Source organism: Emiliania huxleyi (genome assembly GCF_000372725.1).
Source record: "Emiliania huxleyi CCMP1516 unplaced genomic scaffold EMIHUscaffold_65, whole genome shotgun sequence".
Taxonomy (NCBI): Eukaryota; Haptophyta; order Isochrysidales; family Noelaerhabdaceae; genus Emiliania; species Emiliania huxleyi.
In genome coordinates, this window is record NW_005197128.1 from 69,727 (window position 1) to 88,471 (window position 18,745).

Consider the following 18,745-nt stretch of genomic DNA (forward strand, 5'->3'; position numbering starts at 1 on the left):
CCGCCGTTTCTCGGACCTCGCCGCGCGGCACGTGCTACAGGACACGCTCGGCCTCGATCTGGCGGCCCTCGGCGGCGGCGGCGCCGGAGAGGAGCAACACGAGGAGGGCGAGGCGCCCCGCAGTGCCAAGCAGCAGAGACGGATGTGAGCGTGCGCCACCGCGAGTGCACTGTCTCCGCTCAGCACTGTTGATTTTTTTGCGTGGCGTGTGTGAGCTCGTGGACGTGGTACGTGGAGCTCGCTCGCTCGCTCGCGTATGAGGTATGTCGTATGTGGCGAAGTGCCGTGCGTCGCGAGACTGGGAGAGCCGTTCGTGGTGCGTGGAGCGTGGCGGCCTGAGTGCTGAGACGCCTCTCTCACACAACACACAACCTTTTGAGTGCTCGGCTGTGGTTCCGTCGTCTCCTTCCGCACTCGCGTGGCCGACTGCACGCTAAAGGCTACACGCTCGCACACCACTTGCAGAGTGGCTCTCCCGGGCGCTCAGCCCACGGCGGAGGCACGCCAGGCCCCGGGCAGCCGGCCGTCACTCGCCTAAGCGCCTAAGCGGCCTAAGCGGGGGGGTGCTTAGGGTGCTTAGGCGCTTGGGCGGCCCTTGCGAGCGTGGCGGCGTGGTGGTATCGTAATACAAGTGACTCCGATGACACACATGATGCTCTTGCTAGTGTCATTGCTCAGAGAGCAGCCTCACCGCGTCGAAAGTCTACCACTGGCCCTGGTCGCACACCGCCGCTGAGCTGTGATGATGCCCACAGCACCAGCAGCAAAGGCGGGCGGGCCGGCCCCGCGGCCATCGCCGCCGCTGCCGCCTCCTCCGCCGCCGGCGCCGCCCCCTCTGCCGTCGCCGTCACCTTGGGCTGCATCACCCGCGCCGCCGCCGCGCACCGGCTCGTGCTCATTCAAAGGCGCCTCGAGTTGCAGGCCAGCGGTGCTGACGTTGTCGTGGTCGGGCTGCCCAACGTCGGCGCGGGAGGGAGGGGGCAACGCCGTTATGAAGAGCGCGAGAGCGAGCGCCGACGGCCCAGATTCTGAGCAGCAGCCCGCCTGGTCATGGGCCACTTGCCTACGTGCGTCCAGCTTCCACAAATAGGACGAACGTCGAAGTTTGCTCTCCGACGCCGTGCCGAGCGAAACCTTTTCCTTCGAAGCCCGGCGACGTAGCCGGGCGAGCGGAATAGGGCAGCCCTAGAGAGCACCTTGAGGCCATTCAATAGAGCCCGTACTATAGTCGAGAGTCGATCGCCGGCCCGCGCAGTGCTGCTCTGACCGCTCCGCCGGGCCGCCTCCGGGCCGCCGCGGCGGAGACGTGCACATAGGCAAGTTGGTATTTTCATATATGAACTTCAAAATAGTATTGGCTAGTCTAATTCTACTCATCACAACTCGCCAGGAACACCCACACACTATAGGGTCATTGTGTAGCCCTGCTTAGAAGGAAAAGGTTTTCTGCAAGGTCCGTATGCCTTACCGTGTAGTCGGCCGCGTGTTGCCGCCCCGTCGCGGCTCGCGCGCCAATGTGTATGTGTGCCGCATTGCCAATGTGGGCAGGGTCTTCTATGTTCTCTTTACTCTAACGTCTAACTCTATCTCTAAGACGAGAAAGAGGGAAGAGAGGAACAGGAAGCAGGATTAGGCAGGAACGCCCTCGTGTGTTCACTGCACACTGCTTTGTCATTGTCTTCACAATAAAAGAAACAAGCCCACTTCACAGCGGCCATAGCCCATTCGGTTGATCGCCGCACCAGTCACGCTCGCCCAACTATGAGGGGCGGGCACTTCCGCTCTTCCGGCCTGGCGGTCAACAAAGCCCATTGATCAATGGGCAGAGGAGAGGGGCGGGAGCGCGCTCACGCGCCGCCGCGCAGGCGGAGCACCAGGTGCAGCGTCGACTCCTTCTGGATGTTGTAGTCCGAGAGGGTGCGGCCGTCCTCGAGCTGCTTGCCCGCGAAGATGAGGCGCTGCTGGTCGGGCGGGATGCCCTCCTTGTCCTGGATCTTGGCCTTGACGTTGTCGATCGAGTCGGACGGCTCGACCTCGAGCGTGATGGTCTTGCCGGTCAGCGTCTTGACGAAGATCTGCATGCCGCCGCGCAGGCGGAGCACCAGGTGCAGCGTCGACTCCTTCTGGATGTTGTAGTCCGAGAGGGTGCGGCCGTCCTCGAGCTGCTTGCCCGCGAAGATGAGGCGCTGCTGGTCGGGCGGGATGCCCTCCTTGTCCTGGATCTTGGCCTTGACGTTGTCGATCGAGTCGGACGGCTCGACCTCGAGCGTGATGGTCTTGCCGGTCAGCGTCTTGACGAAGATCTGCATGGCTGTCCTGCGGGGGGAGAGGGGCGGACGGGTGAAGGAACGCGTCGCCTGCGCGCGCGCGCGCTTGCGGGGGGTCGCGGGCGGGCGCGGACGCGGCGGGCCGGGCCGGGGGCGGGTGGCGCGGACGCCCGCCCAGGCGCGCAGCCGCGCGCTCTGCCCGCCCGCCCCGCGCCCGCGCGTGGGTGGGAGGAGAGAGGCGGGCGGTCAGACCTTGGCGGTCAGTGATGGCTTTCCCCCTCTGGATGTTTCCAAAAGAAAATAACGCCGCGCGCCAGCGGAGCTGGGAAGAGGACCGCCGCAAGCGGCGTGGCGTGGAGCGGTTGTGCATCCCTCCGGGGGCCCCTCTGCGCCGGGGAGGCGTTGTTGGAGGCTAGGACGCAAGCGTCCGTCGCCCTTTTCAAACTCGGGGCCCACTCCGCTACGCTCCGACCACGCAAAGTGAAGGGGTGCTTTCGGAGCATGAGGACGAACCTCGCATCCCCTACTTTGCCGACACGCCCCTCGAGTGCAAGGTGACTGCATCCATGTTCTCTTACGGGTAGCCACTTGCGTCAGCGGCACGCGAACATTTGTGCACCCCTTTCCCCCCCTCCTCGTGCAGGTGCGCGCAAAGCAGCAGCGGCGGGAAGAGGGCGAGGTAGCACCGCTCGTTGTCCTGCCAAGAAAATGGGTGGCTGGCTCGCCGCGTCCTTCAGCGAGAAAGCACCGCACCGCGGTGTCAAGCCCAGCCTTTATTACGTCGGCGACCCCCTACCTCTCGAGCAAAGAGACGTCGGCGGATGGCGCGCTGCAGACGACGTCGGATTTGCGGTGCTTCGCCAAAAAACGAGTTTTCATGGGAGCGTGGCGGGCCTTCACTCCCTAGCTTGTACGCCAGGCGGCTCACGGAGGCGGCGGCAGTCACTAAGGCACTGCAGATCCATGTGCGGGTTCCCGCTGGTCCAAGAACTTTCGCGCACAAGCCAAACGAGGCGACACAGCCCTGCGTAGGAGCGGCTGCCTTTCCCGTCGGCAGCGATTGGCGCCGGAGAATACTTCGACCGCGACCTGCAAGACTATTCGGGATTTGCCGCCGCCGGCTTCGAAATCCCGCCCGAGCTGCCGCCATCGATGCACCAGGGCTCGTACTTCAACCATTTCATGGTGCGCGCGCCCCTGCCTTGCCTGAGCCGTTGGACGTGAACTTGACGCGATGAAGCGCCCGTAGGTTCGCTTCCGGACGGAGGAGCCAAAGCAGAACGTATTCATGTGAGGAGCTTCAGTAAGCGGGCCGGTCTCGCACAACACGGGTGGCAGGGAGGGCGCGTGTGCGAGAGGCACAAGTAGTGGCTAGCCCGCAGGGTTGTCTACTTGCTCTTAGTCTGTGCGCTCAGCCCTGACGGCCGGCTCTCAGGAGTCAGGTCAGCGGCCGACCTGAGACGACACGCAATCCTGCCCCCCAACCCCCCAAATGAGGCCTGCTTCGGGAGTCGATCGATCGCGTGTCCCCGCCTGTTGCGCGTGCTGTGGTGCTGCCTGGCCTCTGCTCAGTGCTCTCGTCGTGGCACGTCGTGCTCTCCACCTCTCTCGCTATACGCGCACTCTGCCAGCAGCGCATGCCACGGATTGCCAGCAAGCCGCGTGGAGAGGCCGTGGGCGCGTGGGGGCGGGGGCTTATAGGGGCCGCACCACGAAAAAGTAGATATTTAAAAACGAGAGCCGTTTAACGCCCCCCACCCCGAGGCCCGCCCCCCCCGCGTGGGCGTGCCGCAGACAAGTCTCGACCCTCCGCCCCTTCTTTAGTCTCAGCCTACGTGCCATCCCCTCGAGCGGGGAGTTCGGCACGTCGGCGTCATCTTGGAGGTACGGCGGGTGGCTCGAAGGATGAGGGTTACCTCAAGAATGAGGGTGCGATCGGGACGCGGCGCTCTAGACCTGCAGCGGCAACGGCGGGAGGGGGGAGGGGTGGGTGAGGGAGTGAAAGGGGGAAGGAGAGGATGGCTTCGGCTGCTGGCCTCGTCCTTGGCAGTCGCGGCAGGCTTGGGCGCCGCGGCCGCCTTGAGGAGCTTCATCTTCGGCGCAACCTGCGCCGGAGGCAGCGCCTCCTGTCATCGGTGCCTTGGCGGTGGGGAGCGGCGCTTGCTTGCAGCGCACCTCCTTCTTGAGCGTCTCGACGCCCTTCTGCGACGTTTCGTACTGCGCCTGCAGCCCCTCGACGAACTTCTCGTGCTCCGCCTCCTTGGCCTTGATCTTGGCCTTGAGCCCCTATGATTCATTTTTCACTTTTCAGTGACAGTGTGTACACATATAACTCGAACTTTTTCTGCCAAGTCCGGTGAGCGACCTCGATCTGCTTCATCCGCTCCTCCTCCGGCAGCGCCATCACCTCCTCGAGCTCCACCTTCTCCTCGTCGGTGCACTTGTCGAGCATGGCGGCGGAGCAGCCCGGGCCGAGCGTCGCGGCAAAGGCCTTGAGGGCGTCCAGATCGCGACCCCCGCTGTAGTCCTCGCCCTCCTCGTCCGGCGGGTTGAAATACTTGATCGTCGGGAAGCCCTCGACGCCAAAGCGTTCGCAGAGCGCCTTGGCGTTGTCGGCCGTACAGTCGACGTCGGCTATGACGACCTTGTCGCTGCTCTTGTATGACTGAGCAAGAGAGTCCCAGGCGGGCTTCATGCTCTTACAGTGCCCTCACCAGGGCGCGAGAAACTTGATGAAGGCGGACTTGCCTCCCTTGAAGACGGCTTCGTCGAAGGAGCTGTCGGTGAGCTCTGTGGAGGGACGAGGTGGCTGAGTGAGCAGGAGGCGGGCAGTGTGTGTGCGGTGTGCTGCGTGCGGCTCACGCGTGCGTCGCACCGAGCGCGCCGGCGATAGCGGAGAGGGTGAACATTGGTTCCGCGGCCGCCAAAACCAAACTCTGAGTAAAAGAATTTTACGCACCCGCCTCGCACGCCTCTGAGTAAAAGAAATTTACGCAGCACCCGCCTCGCACGACTCTGAGTAAAAAAATTTCCGCTCTGTGAGAAACGGGTTTGGAGGGAGGGCGGCGCCAGGCGCACCGCTTCGGCGCGCCCATGGGACGACGAAGCACGTGTGGTTGAAGATGCCTGCGTGGGACGAACACGGGATTGGAGGACGGGCAAGATGTTCAGGCGGGCCGGGTCCGCTGAGCACCGTACAGCGGCACGTTTCCTAAGCACAGCCACAGGTCCACGCAGGGTCCACGTCTGAGTGAGGTCTGACGCCGCCGCCGATGCAGAATTCTAGCGGCGACGAAAGCGCACCACGTCGCGACCGACGCCTTGAGCGAGCATGCTGCGCCACTGATCGTACTGATAGTGATCAGCGTCCATGGCCAATGCTCATCATGGGCATGGCATGCAGCGCGGCAGTGCCGCCGCAATCTGGAAGCGAGCGAGCGCGAACGAAGTAAAACGAGCGAGCGGGCTTTACTTCTGTGTCGTTAGTTAGGCTGGAGGGAAAGAAAGAAATTTCAAGAAGTCTCTGAAAGAAGTCTCTCTCTCTCAGTCTGGAGGGAAGTTGTTTTAACAGGTATGTTGTTGTTGGCAAACGAGAGAGAGAGAGAGAGAGAGAGAGAGAGAGAGAGAGAGAGAGAGAGAGAGAGAGGGAGAGAGAGAGAGACTCCGTGTATCGTAAGCTTCCGCCCGCCCGCTAGTCCGCCGTCCGCCGGCCTGAAACGAAAATAGGTCCGCCGGCCGCAGAACAACCCGAACGCGCTGTCCATCTGCCGCGCGCACAACATGTGGTACCCATGGGTGCAGTAGGACCTGCATTTCGTTTGGGACCGTACAGCTGTATGTACCGGCCGTACAGACTACAGTGAGCTCCGCAGGACTGTGACGTGTGGAGGTGAGTATAACACATAACAGAGGCACGGTCGCGGTACACACCATCCCATCCCTCTCCCTTGTGCCCTTCGGTTGAGGGTTGTCTGTTTTCTTTCTTTTTCTTTTCCATCCCTCGTTTGCGTTGTCTGTTTTCTTTCCTTTCCTTTCCGGGACTGGCGCGCACTGGCCACTGGCACTAACACACAGCGGCAGAGTAAACGAGAATGTCGCGTGCAGGTGAAACAAATTCATGTCGGCGCACTCAAGTGACCCGATGCTCCTTGTGATGTCGCGCTTGCTCACGCCTGTGCCTCTCTCGTGAAGCGTATATCGCCGTACTCACCATCGTTCGAGAACCCGAGCCTCTCATACAACCGCACCGTGCCAAACCTGCTGCTTGCGTCGGCCAGCAGGAAGACCCGCTTGCCCTGCGCAGAGAGCGCAGAGCACATCGCCGCCAGGAGCTGCCCCGCGTATCCGTTGCAGCGGCGCTCGGGCGGCGTGTACACGAGGCTCAGCGAGACGCCAATCTCGAGGAGTCGACGCCCCACGCAGGCCATGGAGACCACACCTTCGCCCTCGACATGCCAGACGTACAAGTCGCCGCGCGAGAGAGGGCCCTCTCGCAGCGTCTCACGGCACTCGTCGAGGCTGGGCGGCGCCGATACGCTGCCAAGGGCGTCGCGAGCGAACTCGACGTTCCACGCCGCCAAGCAGTCGAGCAGAGCCGACGAGCACACACACAGGTCCGTTGTGAGCGCACCGGCCGTCGAGTCACCTCCACTCACCACCCGCTGGAGCGTGCCCCCCGGTGCCGCGGATGCCAAGGCGCAATCCCCTCGCAGCTCCATGGCAATCGCCGAGAGGCCTGGCGTGGCGGTCACGCCCGGGAACGCGTCGAGGAAAGCCGACGCAAAGGCTTGACGTGACGCAGGGCCACCCATGCTCATGGAGACGCGGGAGACGAGGGATGCATTCTCCTCGCGGGCGGATTGCACGACAGCCTTGGCGGCGTCTGGGCTGAGCGCACCGGCGATGTTTGCTGCGACAAAGCTTTGGCGGTTCATAACCTGTGCCACCACTACCGCCGCCACGACTTGATCGTTGCCGTCGAGAACGGAGAACAGCAGCCTAGAGGTGCTGTCGAGCGACGTGTTGTGGGCGTTGGATAGGAGGTGCTGATTCATCGCGACATGAGAGAGGAGCAGGTCGCCGCAGACGGCCATAAACGACACTGCGTCCGGATGCAGCCGCACTGTGGCCATCTTCTTGTGGATGGGACGCAGGCTTTCTGGCCACGGTGAGTAGAGAACTTATTCACGAGTTTCTCAGCGGCGGCAATTGAACGTCGACAAATTTTACCGAAGGTCGAGAAGAAAGTTCGTGGTCGCCAAAAACGGCGAAGCGAGTCCGGGCGGAGCGCTACTGCGCCTCGCCCCGGGCAGCGCCCAGAGGCGCCGCGGGTTTCTCCCACCCGCCATTCCCCCGCGCTATGTGTGTATGGCGCTATTAGTCCCATGTCCTTGCTCGGCGGCTCTGTTTGATCTGTGGCGTCGTGTTGGGGCGTGCCCCTCCTTAGCACCGCAGACAGAGGGGGGGTTGCGCGAGTCCAAGCATGGGTGCGTGAGTGAGTGTGAGAGTGTACACACACACACACATGGGTGTGCATGGCCATCACGGCTAGGCATCCTGACCTGACGTGTGTGTGTTCTACGCTGTAGCCTCGCTCAGTGCCTGGATCTCCCAATTCTGTAGCAAAAAGTTTACTGGTTACCGATCTCGGCCTCGTTTTTCTTCATTTGCCTGACGCCCCAAAAATGTACATATGCTCAGCCTCCCTCTGCTAGCTCCTCCCGCGAACGTCTACGTGTACGCACAGGAAGCGCTCGACCCCAATGTCATCTGGGCGCGCCGCGTCGGCATGTGGACCGTGGCCGAGGCGCCCTCGCGGACCGTCGACAGCGTGGCGGAGGTGCGGCTGTCGCTGAGGTTCGAGCGGCCGGCCGCGGCGGGGCCAGGGCTGGTGCAGCTCCTGTTCTTTCACTCGTCGGAGCTGAGTCTCCTCGGCACGACAGACAGCGACGGGCGGCGTGCGTTGTGCTGCACCGACCGCGCCGCCGCGGCCGGCGCCTGCCGTCGTGCGGGTATGTTGGTCGTTCGCGGCGATGGCGAGGCCGACGAGCAGCAGCCGGGAGTGTGGGTGCGCGACGTTCCCTTCCGCGGCCCGGAGGCCACCGGCGCCGTCGACGCGACCGTGCGCGTGTCACGCTCGGGCGTGCACTATCTGCTGCTGGCGAGCTGCGCGCCCTCGACGGGCAGCGTGCTTGTTTCTGGGTCGACCGCGTGGCTCAACCCGCACGGCTACCTCCCGGCGGAGCTGTACGCCTTCCTCCCCTTCTTCGGCGCCATGGCCGCCCTCTACTCCGCGCTTCTGGCTCTCTGGGTCGGGCTGTGCGTGCGGCACCGCTCGCTGCTGCTGCCGCTGCAGGTAACGTATCGAGGCTCTCGAGGTTGATCTCGCCTGGCCGCATGGCGTAGCGAGGACTGGTGTGACCCCTGCAGGTCTACATCGGCGGTGTCATTCTGCTTGGCTGGCTCGAGGCGGTCACCTGGTACCGTGACTACGACCTCTTCAACGCCGGCGGCTCGCGCGGCGTCGTCCCGATCGTGCTCGGCGTGCTCGCCTCGACCGCCAAAAAGACGGCGCCGCGCGCGCGGCTGACACACAGCCCTGTCGCGCCTCTCTCGCCTCAAGTCCCTCACCTAACACGCCTCTCTCGCTCTCTTCTCTCTCTCTCCATCTCGGCCGACCTCGCCGCCACACGGCCCTCGCCCTCTCACGCCTCTAACCGCACCGCCCCCCCACCCCCCCACCCCACCCCACCCCACCCCACGCCCGCCCCGCCCCGCCCCGCCCCCCGCCCGCGCTCCTCTCACTCCGCCCGCCCCACTCACTCCTTCCGCCCTGGGCAGCCGCCTCCCTCCCTCGCCCCCGGACCCTTCTCTCTCTCTCGGGACCTTCCCGCAGGTCTCCCGCCTCCTCCTCCTCGTCGTCTGCCTGGGCTACGGCGTCGTGCGACCGACCCTCGGCGCCACACCGATAGATGAGCACACCGATAGAAGAGCAGAACAGCTGGACAGCGCAGGCACGTCTGGACACTGAACAGCACAGGCGCGTCCGGACACCGTGGCTTTCAGGAGGCCCGCTAGCGAGGCGGAGGGACGGCCGCCACATGGAGCAACACACAGACGCGCACAAGTACAAGTGCAAGTGCAAGTGCCTAAGGTACAAGTACAAGCACAAGGGTGTCCTCCCACAGACAGCACCTCGCCCATGACTGCGCAGCATCCGTGGCCAACTAGGCGCCACCGCCTCGCGCGTCTGCGCACTCGGCATCGCCTATGGCGTCGCGTCCGCGCTGCACGACATCGCGGCCAACGTCTCTCAGCTCTCGGAGGCGTCGGCGCCGCTACGACTCCTCGGCGCCGCCGCGCCCGCACCCACACCCGCACCCGCACCCGCACCCGCACCGATCCCCACCCCCACCCCCACCCCCACCCCCACCCCCCACCCCCCACCCGCCACCGCACCCGCACCCGCACCCGCACCCGCACCCGCAACCACCAAACGCACCCGATACTAATGAATGAACCAGTTCATTCGTCAATGAATTAGGCATCCTCCCCGTCTTTGTGCTCGACGTCCTCTTTTACTGGTGGCGCTTTGGCGCCCTTCGCCTGAGAGTGGCCCGAGATTCAGCCGAGACTTGCCCGAGAGTAGGTGGCTCTTTGGCGCCCTCACCGCCACCATCGGCCAGCTCTCTGCCCCTAGAAGCGGAACACGCATTCTTGTACTCCAACTCGCGCTCGAGAGGACAACCTCTCCGCTGCACTCAACCGCACTCGTACCCCCTCGTACTCACGCGCTGCTCTGAGTACGCTGCACGATGCCGCAGCCCCGCCCTGACTTCGGTGCACTCAGCACGTAGGCTGTCTGCGCGCCGCCAGCATGCCAAGCTCACGCTCTACCGCCGTTTCTCTCATGTGCTGCTCGCGTCGGTGCCGCGCCGCCCCACCGCGCCAGCCAGTCGCCAGTCGGTCGGTCGTGCACACGCCTTGGAGGACGGCACACCACCGCCACACGCCACCGCCACCACCCCACACACCATCGCCACACACCACCGCCACACGCCACCGCACCAGCCAAGAAGCGCCAGAGTTCCCCCGCCCGCAGCCCGCAGCGCCGACCGCCCCGTCTGCAATCCCCTGGCCGCAGGCGCTGCTCTCGGCCGCGATGATCACTTGGCAGCTGGGCGCACTCGCGGGCGACCCCCTCGACGAGAGCTGGGCGACGCTGTGGGTCTTCGATGCCTTTTGGCACGCGCTCTACTTTGCGGTGCTGCTCGCGGTGTGCTACCTCTGGTCGCCGACAAAGAGCAACCTACAGTACGCGTACATGGACGAGCTAGGGCAGGAGGAGATGCAGAACGCCACCGAGCTAGATGACTTCTGACGCGCGGCATCGCGATTGCCAGCGTGCATGTGTCACCCATGAAGGACTGGGCAACCCCCGAGTCCCGTTCCGAACAAAAATCAAGAAAATCGAATTGACTGTGGCGTTCCTCGATCTTCGACCTGTGGCGCTCTTAGCACCTCCTCTCGCTGGAGAACAAGGGCTGTGTCACGTCGATGGTTTTCGCCCTGTGCGCGCAGTACTTCGCGTCGGGGCATTTTGTCAACGTGCCGACCGCCGCGGACGAGTTCGGGATATGCAAGGAGGTCGGGTCCTGGCGGGCCGCACGCTCCCTGTGGGTCCATACCAGGCCGGAGTGCGAGGAGCTTTGCCTCACCGACCACTCGTGCACGGCGTACGAGTGGTCGATAACTGCAAAGGACAGCCTCGGAAACAGCCGATGCGAGCTGTTGTCGCAACCGATCGGGTCTATCCGCCGATCGTCCAATCACATCTGCCAGGTTAAGGAGACGGCGCAGGGCGCGAGTGCGCCGCCGGGGCAGAGTGCGGTCGCCCCGTCGTGGTTGTCGTCGCCCGCTCGCGTCGCGAGCAACAAGCTTCCCAGCAGTGGCGCAAGGGCACCGACGTCAACGAACCTGATTCGCAGGCAGGCGGGCTGCTATGCGGCACCCGATAAGGACTGCCCCTGCTGTCAATACGTCAAGCCAGGTGAGGACGTTGCTTCGGCGTGCCCGCAAAAGGATCTGAGGAACGCGGACTTGCGGAACGCCAGCTTTGAGGGCGCCATTCTTCAGGACATGAACATCGAGTGCGCGGTGTTCGATGGCGCCGAGCTGAAATCCGTCTCGTTCATGAAATCGCACGGCAAAGGCGCCTCGTTCCGCCACGCTAGGATGGAGGGTGCGGTGTTTGACGAAGCGAAGCTCGACAGTCCCGACTTTACTTTCGCGTCACTCTTGTCCTCCAGCTTCCAGTTCACCGTCTTCACGGGCGTTTCGTTCTTCAATAACGCCAACATCGAAGGCGCACCCACGCGCACTGGGCCTTGCACTTGTAATGCCGTGGGGCTCCTGTCGTCTAGACGTGGAGACGCGAGGGTCGCCCCCCTTGCCCCACCACCTCGTGTGTGTGGAGAAGTTTACCTTACCCTTACCTTACCTTAGGCGCGCTCTTCATGAGCACGAGCCTAGATCGCGCCAGCTGGCATGGTGTGCAGGGCACGCTGTCGGCGACGTTCGAGGCCGCGACGGGGTCGCTGCCGCCGGAAATCTCGCCCGCGGTCTGAGGTCGCGCCCCGTAAGTATCGGCCGGCCCGGGCGACTCTTCGTCTCGTGTACCGGTTCTTGAGTAGGCTTTTGCAAGGGCGGCGGTCCGGGGGCGGGGGGGATATGTGAGTCTCATGAGAGTCGTGCGTGTGTGTGTGTGACTGTGGGAGTTTGGGACGTATATATATTGTTTATATTGTTTATTGATTGTTGTACATATTAGGCTGGGTTGCCTAACTAACGTTGAAATCCTGAGCCAACAATCCTCAACGACAACACGTTGATGCTTGAGATCTCGTTGGTCAAATAAATAAACAAAGTGCAATGGAAAATCCAAAATCCAAATCGCAAACATAGAAACCCAAACACACACAGCCACGTGGCATAGGAGAGCAGGAGGTGAAAGGAGGTCAAATAAATAAATAAAACGGGCAAACTCTGAGACGAGATGGGATTTAGGGACATGTGTCCCCGCCCTGCACGATCTTGGTGTGAGGGATCTTCAATCCGTGTCCCCTCACCCCTCGTCACAACCCGACACGGAAGAGCGGCAAGAGTTGGGGCTGCGGCTACGGCTGCGGCTATGAGAGGGGCCGGGGTCGTTGGTCAAGACGTTCACGTTGTCTTCAGAAAACACATGCACATGCATGCACATGACATGTGCATGTTCATACACGCGGGTGAGGTATGATACTTTTGAGACTTGGGACTCGCCCCCGGCTCAGGTCATCGCAGCCTTCGAGCCGTCGGGCGCGACGAGCGCGCCGTCGCCGAGCGCGCTCGAGGGCCAGAAGAAGGCGAGTGTCGCCTCCGCCTGCGCCAGCTCCGGCAGCGTGACCAGGTCCTCGCAGTAGCGCTGCAGCAGCCGCAACCGCACCTCGGGCCCAGGCGGCCGGAGCGTCTTCTCGAGCGGACCGAGCGCCTGCACGCGGCACGGAGCGGTGCACGCGACGTGGCACAAGGCCCGGCCCGCTCGTCCAGCGGCCAAACAGCCTCGGAGGCTCTCGGCTAGGTCTCGGCTAGGTCTCGGCTAGGTCTCCGGTCCGTCTCGGTTGCGTCTCGGCTAGGTCTCGGTGCTTCTCGGCTAGTCTCGCCTTGGACGCCTTTGGGCCGAGAGCCTTCTCCAACGCCGACGGCGACGGGCCCGCCTATGGGACATGTCTCGGACATGTCGTGGACATACCATGGACGCGTCCGAGACGGCGACGGGCCACGCCGTCGGCCGCAGCCGCGCGTCGAGCATGCGCTGCGCCGAGCGCGGCATGCGGCAGTGTGGCATCTCGCGCTTGAGCGCCGCGTGGAGCTTCACCTGCCGCGGCCGAGCGGTGGCGTGAGAGGGGCCGGCGGTGCGGGGAGGGGCGGGAGGGTGTGGGGGGTTGAGTGGAGAGGGGCTCGGTGGTGCGGCGAGGGCGAGGGAAGAGGGGACGGGGCAGGCCGCACAAAGTCCGAGAAACGTCGGTACGTCGTCGACTCGAACGGCCCCACCCGGGCAGCGAGCCGGTAGACCGTGTGCAGCTTGAGCCGCCCGTCCTCCCTCATCTCGGCGCCGAGCACCACGGCCGAACGCACCACGAGCCTGCCGCCTCGCGTGCCGGGCGACGGCCGGCGCGAGCCCCGCTCACCGTCGCCGCGCGGCGACTCGGTGCCGCTCAGAGAAGGGGAGCCTGCGGGGGCGGTGGCGCCGAGAAGGTCTCAGGCAAGACTCCCCCTGCTGGCCGGTCGAGCCCAGGTCGCGGGCGAACCAGACTCGTCGACGGGTGCTGCTGTCGGGTCAAAGTAGTCTCGCACAAGCACGCCGCCAAGGGCGGAGGCGGAGGCGGAGGCGGAGGCGGAGGCGGAGGCGGAGGCGGAGGCGCCGTTGCCGCCGCTGCCGCCGCCATTGCCGCCCCCTCCGCCGTCTCCGCTGCTCGGGTCTGCGCCGATGGAGAGGGAGGAAGCGAGCGCACCGGCGAGGGCCGCGGCGACGGAGCCGGGCGGCGGCGGCTGCGCGGTGGGCGCGAGTGGCGGAGGCCGCGGAACCCAGTCCTGCGTCATGGGACACACCGAGGTCAGGGGCGGGAGTGCGGTCTCGCTCCGAGGAGCACCGCGCGAGTACACGGGCTACGAATACGCTGAACACAGCGGGATGCGGCCGAGTACAGCGGAGTGCGTGTCCTCGCGAGTGCTGGTTGGGAGACAAGAACACGTATTCCGCTTCTAGGGACCCAATCCTCCGGCTCCGAGCCGCCCTCGTCGCTGAAGCCGCCGTCGCTCAAGCCTGCGGGCGGCGTCCCATCTCGGGTAATCGGGCAATCTCGGGTAATCTCGGGCAATCTCGCTCAAGCCTGCGGCCGGCGCCCTCATCTCAGGTAATCTCGCGGCGCCCTCCGCTCACGGACGAATCTCGGCTCATCTCGGGGAATCGCAGGCCGGCGAGGCGCGCGAGCTCTTCGCCTCCCCACATCTCCCCCACATCTCGCCACATCTCCCCCACATCTCGCCACATCTCCCCCACATCTCGCCACATCTCCCCAGGCCGGCGAGGCGCGCGAGCTCCCGGCGCGTGGCGTGGGGAGGCTCAAGCTCGGAGATGCCGAACCCCCCCCCCAGTGCTTGACGGGGGGACTTTCCGCCCACCGCCCCCCCAGCCAACCACCCCAATCTCAAGAGGCTGTCGCTCGACGGCTCGCCTTCGTCCGGCTCGCTCGCGTCGCGTGATCTCGCGTGATCTCGCGTGATCTCGCGTGATCTCGCGTGATCTCCGGTACTCTCGGGCACCCTCGGCTGCTCTCGGCTGCTCTCGGCTGCTCTCGGCTAGTGAGTCTCGGCTAGCGATCTCGGCTAGCCCTCGCCCTCGTCCGGCTCGCACGCGTCTTGGTACGACGACTCGTCCACAGAGGAGCGCAGCTCGTGCGCGTCGTGGTAGTCCACCGCCTCGCCCGCCCCGCCCTCCGCCTCGCCCGCCCCCAGCGCCTCCCTCGCCGCCTCGAGCGACTCTGCCGCCTCCTCCTCTGCCGCCTCCTCCTCTGCCGCCTCCTCCTCCCGCTCCGCCGCCGCCGCCTGCCGCACCTCTGCACGCCCCGCGTCGCCTTGAGCAGCGTCGGACTCACCATCGGCGGCGTCAGCCTCCGCCGCGGCGGCAGCGATGCCCTCACTCCAACTCAGCGCTGCCGCCCCCTCACTCCAACTCCCCGCCGCAAGCTCCGCCGCCGCAGGCTCGGCCGCCGCAGGCTCGGCCGCCGCAGGCTCGGCCGCCGCACCGACTCTTGCGGCGCGCCCCCTCAGAGCGTCGCCTCCGCCCGCACCCGCCCCGCCCGCCCCGCCCGCGCACGCCTCACCCGCGCACGCCTCCCTCCCCGCACCCGAGGAGAAACCACCTCCCTCGGCCACGCCTCCCCCGGCCACGCCTGCCCTGCCCACCCCTGCCTTGCCGCCGCCCGCCTCGCCGATCGAGGCGACGACGCGCCGCGCGCGCGCGCCCGTCGCCGCCACCGCCGCCCGCGGCTCCGCCACCGCCGCAAACGAGCCGCTCGCCCGGCCGGCGCCTCCCCACCGACGCGCGGGCCCCGCCGCCTGCGAGGACTGCTGCTGCTCGGCGGGCGCCGCCGCCTGCGCCTCGCTGTACGATGGCGGCTCGGAGGCCGGCTCTGCCGCAAGCCTGCGCCAGGGGGAGAGACACGGCGGGAGTCGGGTGCGGCGGGCACGCGCCGTGCACTCAGACGCACCGCGTGAGCACGCGGGCTACGAACACAGCCGAGCAGAGCCGAGCAGAGCCGAGCACGTGTTCCCTCTCGACCGCTAGCCGGAGTACGAGGATGTCCAATGTCACATGTCACATGTCAAACGTGCACAGTGGACAATGTCCAGAACGAGGGGAGCGAGTGAGCGCGAGCGAGAGCGAGCTAGAGCATAGCATGGGGGCGAGAGGGGAGAGCGAGGGAGAGCAAGGGAGAGCGAGCCCCCAAACCGCTGCGTATCCCGCATCCTAGGTCTGGCCGCGCGTCTCATAAGAGAGCAGTGCCGCTCTCGCCACCGCCGAATCGCCCAAGTCGTCGGCATGCGCCGCAGCCTCTGCGCGCGCGACTGCGGCGGCGGCGGCGGCGGCGAGGGCCGCGTCGGCGGTGGGGACGTCGGCGGCGCACGCCGCAGCAGACAGGCGCGCGTCCTGCCGGCAGGCAGGAGGGTTGGGGTGACAACAAACGGCGTGGGGCGGTGGGTGGTGGTGGTGGGTGGTGGGTGGGTGGGTGGTGGGACGGTGGGTGAAGGTGGCAGTGGTGTTGGCGCAGCCGTCGCGCGCCTCCAGCGATCCCGACGGCTGCTCGGGGAGGCACAGGCCAGCGCTGGCGCCGAGCCGGAAGCGCAGGGCCGCGAGAGGCTTGAGAGTGCGGACGAGGCGGTCTCGCTCGGCGGAGCCGAGCAGCGCGGCGCCACGCGTGTACATGAGCGAGCAGAGCTCCGGGGTGAGCAGCGCATCTACCTCGGCCGCCAGCTCGCGCCGGTTGAGGAGGAGGTAGAGCCACGCTCGGAGCCGCGCGCTGTCTGTCGAGCCCGTCTGGCGTGCGACGCCGATGCGGACGGCGGCGGCGCTCGAAAGGGCCTCGGCGTGCTCCGCGAGCGACCACGGGTGGACGCTGAAAAGCAGGAACTGGCGCCGCTTGAAGCGGTGTGCCAGCAGCTCCTCCAGCGCCGCGCACATCCCCTCCGCCTCGCCCTCTCGGAGCTCGGCTCCGGAGCGCGCTCTTTCGACCACGTCGTCCACGCACGCCGCGAGCCGCGAGAGCAGCGCCTCGATCGCAGCGGTGGCTTGCATGCCGCACACCCCGGCGGTGGGTGTGTTGACGCTACGGCGAAAGCGCTGACATACGCTGATGAACGCTGACAAAGAGGGTACAGTGGGTTGCGGGCATTAAGAAAATGTATTATCCTAACGGTGTGGGGGCGCGGAGGGCTTGTTGGCGAGCCAAAATGGTGTTTTCCGAGGCGCTGCGCTAGGCTCAGAGCGAGTTCGCGCTGCGCTAGGCTCAGACGGCGAGTTCGCGCTGCGCTAGGCTCACAGATGCGAGTGCGCTGCGATAGAAGAAAAAACAGGGTCGAAACGACAACCGAAGGGAGGACTGTGTAGTGTAATCATGTGTCAAGAATCACGTGCTGCTGCTGCTGCTGCTACTGCTGCTGGCCTGCTGCTGCGCGGCGAGCGCCGTCGCCGAGGCGGGCCTCGGCGGAGAGCGCGATTATGCGGCCTTTTCCGCGACCCGCACAAAGAAGAGGCGCCCTCCGTCAGCCTCGACCTGCCACCGGCTCGCGTCGACCGACCCGGCCGCGTGCCACACCTCCACAGCCCAGTGCGCCAGCCCGCAGAAGTTGCCCTCCTCGATGCCCCATCCCGTGGGCCACGCGGCCAAAGCGGTGCCGAGAGGCGGCGGCGGCGCCGCGGTCGCCTCGAGACGCGCCGCGACGGCGTCAAAGGCGATCCGCCTCGCGCCCGTCGCGGCCGCCTCGGCCAGCAGCGCCTCCCCGGCCAGCCGCGGGAGGTCGCCCTCCGTCTCGAACCAGCACGACGAGCGGCCGTCGGCGCACGCCTCGTCCCACGCCTTGAGCTGGCGGACAAAGGCCGCCAAGCTCTTGAGGCCGGGCGAGGGCGCGGCGGGCGACGGGGCAAGGGAGCAGCCGGGCGAGGAGAGGTAGGAGGTGCTCGCCGGCGAGCGCTCCCGCGCCTGCGAAGGGGCAAGGCCTGAGGGCGGGCGGGCGGTCGGGCGGGCGGGCGCGGGTGGGGGGGATAAACGCTGCGCCGCCAAAGGAACCAGCGACACTGGCCGCGGCTCGTCGCCACGCGCCGGCTCGGAAGAGGGGCTGTCGGCGGCGAAGCAGAGTGGCACGCCTCGCCGCTCGAGCCGCCGACAGCCCCCCTCCTCGACGTGACGGCCGCTCCCGGAGCCGGCCGGTGCGCGCCTGACCCACGCCCCCTCTCGCACCCCTCCGACCCCCCCTGCGCGGCGCACCCGTCCGCTGTGCGCCGGCTCGAGCGCCTATTGCCAAATCGCGACGTTTGAGCGCAGCGCACGCATCCTCTGGGCGCCTGAGCGCGGCGGAATCTTGCCAGAATGTGGCCGCAGGAAGAGCCTCCGGCGGGCCTCCGGCGGACGCCTGGCGGCGTGGCGCTGCGCGCCGGCCTGCGGCCCAAAGCCCGAACGAGCGGTCAAGTTAACTTGACGCGCCGAATCCCTTGGTTGGCCCTCGCAGCTGTGATACAAAAGTGGGGACGCGCCTGGCGGCGCGCCCCCAAAAACGTCGCATTAAGAAACCCTACCAAGCGATTTCCGCAAAAATCTAAGAAACCACGGGGCGCCGCAGGCGCGGCCCCGAGAAAAGGCCAGACACGAGTGTGAACGGGTCCGGAGCCCCAGCTGCAGCTCAAAATTTCTCTTCGCCTGGGCCTGCGGCAGCGCACTTGTCACTTTTCAAGTCTGCGGTGTTCTGAGTGGAGTGGTCAGTGGATGGAGGCGTGTGTGCGTCTTCCCCTCATCCAGAGAGCCGACTCGGCGGCAGACTCTTGGCATCGCCCTCGCGGACCGAGCTTTAACACTCTTCTTACCTAAAAATCCTTCGGGCCGACGCTCTGGCTTGATTGAGTGCCCCGCCCGGAGCTAAGAAACCACGGCGTGGGGTGGATGAGGGCTGTGGAAAGGCTTAGAAACGGCGGCGTGCCGCGGAATCCTGTTTTCTTAATGCCCGCAACCCACTGTACCTAGGTAGGTACCCGGGGACTCGAGTAGGGCTCTGACCTGTTCCGACCCTGATCCGACCCTGATCCGACCTTATGTGAACACCGACCTGATCCGACCCTGTTAGGTTTGAACAAGGTCGGAACAGGGTCGGATCAGGGTCGGAACAGA

At 65.7% G+C, this 18,745-nt stretch overlaps 7 protein-coding genes across 7 annotated transcripts; 2 read left to right on the forward strand and 5 right to left on the reverse strand.

The window, feature by feature from the left end:
• Positions 1–1,658: 1,658 nt before the first annotated feature.
• EMIHUDRAFT_358059 (hypothetical protein) lies at positions 1,659–2,539 on the reverse strand. Its single transcript, XM_005762979.1, has one exon. It carries the CDS (start codon positions 2,307–2,309, stop codon positions 1,848–1,850), a length of 462 nt encoding a protein of 153 aa, XP_005763036.1. The 5' UTR covers positions 2,310–2,539; the 3' UTR covers positions 1,659–1,847.
• A 1,444-nt stretch (positions 2,540–3,983) lies between these two features.
• On the reverse strand, positions 3,984–5,179 carry EMIHUDRAFT_437779 (hypothetical protein). Its single transcript, XM_005762980.1, has 5 exons — positions 5,143–5,179; positions 4,633–5,057; positions 4,443–4,553; positions 4,304–4,372; positions 3,984–4,223 (listed from the first exon to the last, which is right to left on the reverse strand). The coding sequence occupies exons 2-5, from the start codon at positions 4,960–4,962 to the stop codon at positions 4,218–4,220; spliced, it is 516 nt and encodes a 171-aa protein (XP_005763037.1). The 5' UTR covers positions 4,963–5,057; positions 5,143–5,179; the 3' UTR covers positions 3,984–4,217.
• Positions 5,180–6,433: 1,254 nt separating this feature from the next.
• On the reverse strand, positions 6,434–7,399 carry EMIHUDRAFT_215327 (hypothetical protein; the record flags this gene model as incomplete). Its single annotated transcript, XM_005762981.1, has 1 exon — positions 6,434–7,399. The coding sequence occupies one exon, from the start codon at positions 7,397–7,399 to the stop codon at positions 6,434–6,436; it is 966 nt and encodes a 321-aa protein (XP_005763038.1).
• Positions 7,400–7,959: 560 nt separating this feature from the next.
• Positions 7,960–11,893, forward strand: EMIHUDRAFT_105053 (hypothetical protein; the record flags this gene model as incomplete). Its single annotated transcript, XM_005762982.1, has 6 exons — positions 7,960–8,622; positions 8,697–8,888; positions 9,163–9,207; positions 10,411–10,542; positions 10,785–11,508; positions 11,772–11,893. 6 exons carry the CDS (start codon positions 7,960–7,962, stop codon positions 11,891–11,893), a joined length of 1,878 nt encoding a protein of 625 aa, XP_005763039.1.
• Positions 11,894–12,480: 587 nt separating this feature from the next.
• EMIHUDRAFT_452599 (hypothetical protein) lies at positions 12,481–13,524 on the reverse strand. Its single transcript, XM_005762983.1, has 4 exons — positions 13,314–13,524; positions 13,090–13,182; positions 12,968–13,021; positions 12,481–12,795 (listed from the first exon to the last, which is right to left on the reverse strand). The coding sequence occupies exons 1-4, from the start codon at positions 13,410–13,412 to the stop codon at positions 12,595–12,597; spliced, it is 447 nt and encodes a 148-aa protein (XP_005763040.1). The 5' UTR covers positions 13,413–13,524; the 3' UTR covers positions 12,481–12,594.
• A 1,169-nt stretch (positions 13,525–14,693) lies between these two features.
• On the reverse strand, positions 14,694–16,662 carry EMIHUDRAFT_215332 (hypothetical protein; the record flags this gene model as incomplete). Its single annotated transcript, XM_005762984.1, has 3 exons — positions 14,694–14,829; positions 14,922–14,978; positions 16,184–16,662. The coding sequence occupies 3 exons, from the start codon at positions 16,660–16,662 to the stop codon at positions 14,694–14,696; spliced, it is 672 nt and encodes a 223-aa protein (XP_005763041.1).
• Positions 16,663–16,880: 218 nt separating this feature from the next.
• Positions 16,881–18,077, forward strand: EMIHUDRAFT_437789 (hypothetical protein). Its single transcript, XM_005762985.1, has 2 exons — positions 16,881–17,566; positions 17,950–18,077. The coding sequence occupies exons 1-2, from the start codon at positions 16,982–16,984 to the stop codon at positions 18,055–18,057; spliced, it is 693 nt and encodes a 230-aa protein (XP_005763042.1). The 5' UTR covers positions 16,881–16,981; the 3' UTR covers positions 18,058–18,077.
• Positions 18,078–18,745: the final 668 nt, after the last annotated feature.

Coding starts and splice junctions, on each gene's coding strand:
- EMIHUDRAFT_437779 (XM_005762980.1), bottom strand. CDS start 4,962: ATGAAGCCCGCCTGGGACTCTCTTGCTCAGTCATACAAGAGCAGCGAC. Junction 4,554..4,632: donor AGCGGATGAAGCAGATCGAG/GTCGCTCACCGG, acceptor AATGAATCATAG/GGGCTCAAGGCCAAGATCAA. Junction 4,373..4,442: donor TCGAGACGCTCAAGAAGGAG/GTGCGCTGCAAG, acceptor CCTCCGGCGCAG/GTTGCGCCGAAGATGAAGCT.
- EMIHUDRAFT_437789 (XM_005762985.1), top strand. CDS start 16,982: ATGTGTCAAGAATCACGTGCTGCTGCTGCTGCTGCTACTGCTGCTGGC. Junction 17,567..17,949: donor GCCGGCGAGCGCTCCCGCGC/CTGCGAAGGGGC, acceptor GCGGAATCTTGC/CAGAATGTGGCCGCAGGAAG.
- EMIHUDRAFT_452599 (XM_005762983.1), bottom strand. CDS start 13,412: ATGAGGGAGGACGGGCGGCTCAAGCTGCACACGGTCTACCGGCTCGCT. Junction 13,183..13,313: donor ACCGACGTTTCTCGGACTTT/GTGCGGCCTGCC, acceptor CGGCCGCGGCAG/GTGAAGCTCCACGCGGCGCT. Junction 13,022..13,089: donor ACGCGCGGCTGCGGCCGACG/GCGTGGCCCGTC, acceptor CATGTCCCATAG/GCGGGCCCGTCGCCGTCGGC.
- EMIHUDRAFT_358059 (XM_005762979.1), bottom strand. CDS start 2,309: ATGCAGATCTTCGTCAAGACGCTGACCGGCAAGACCATCACGCTCGAG.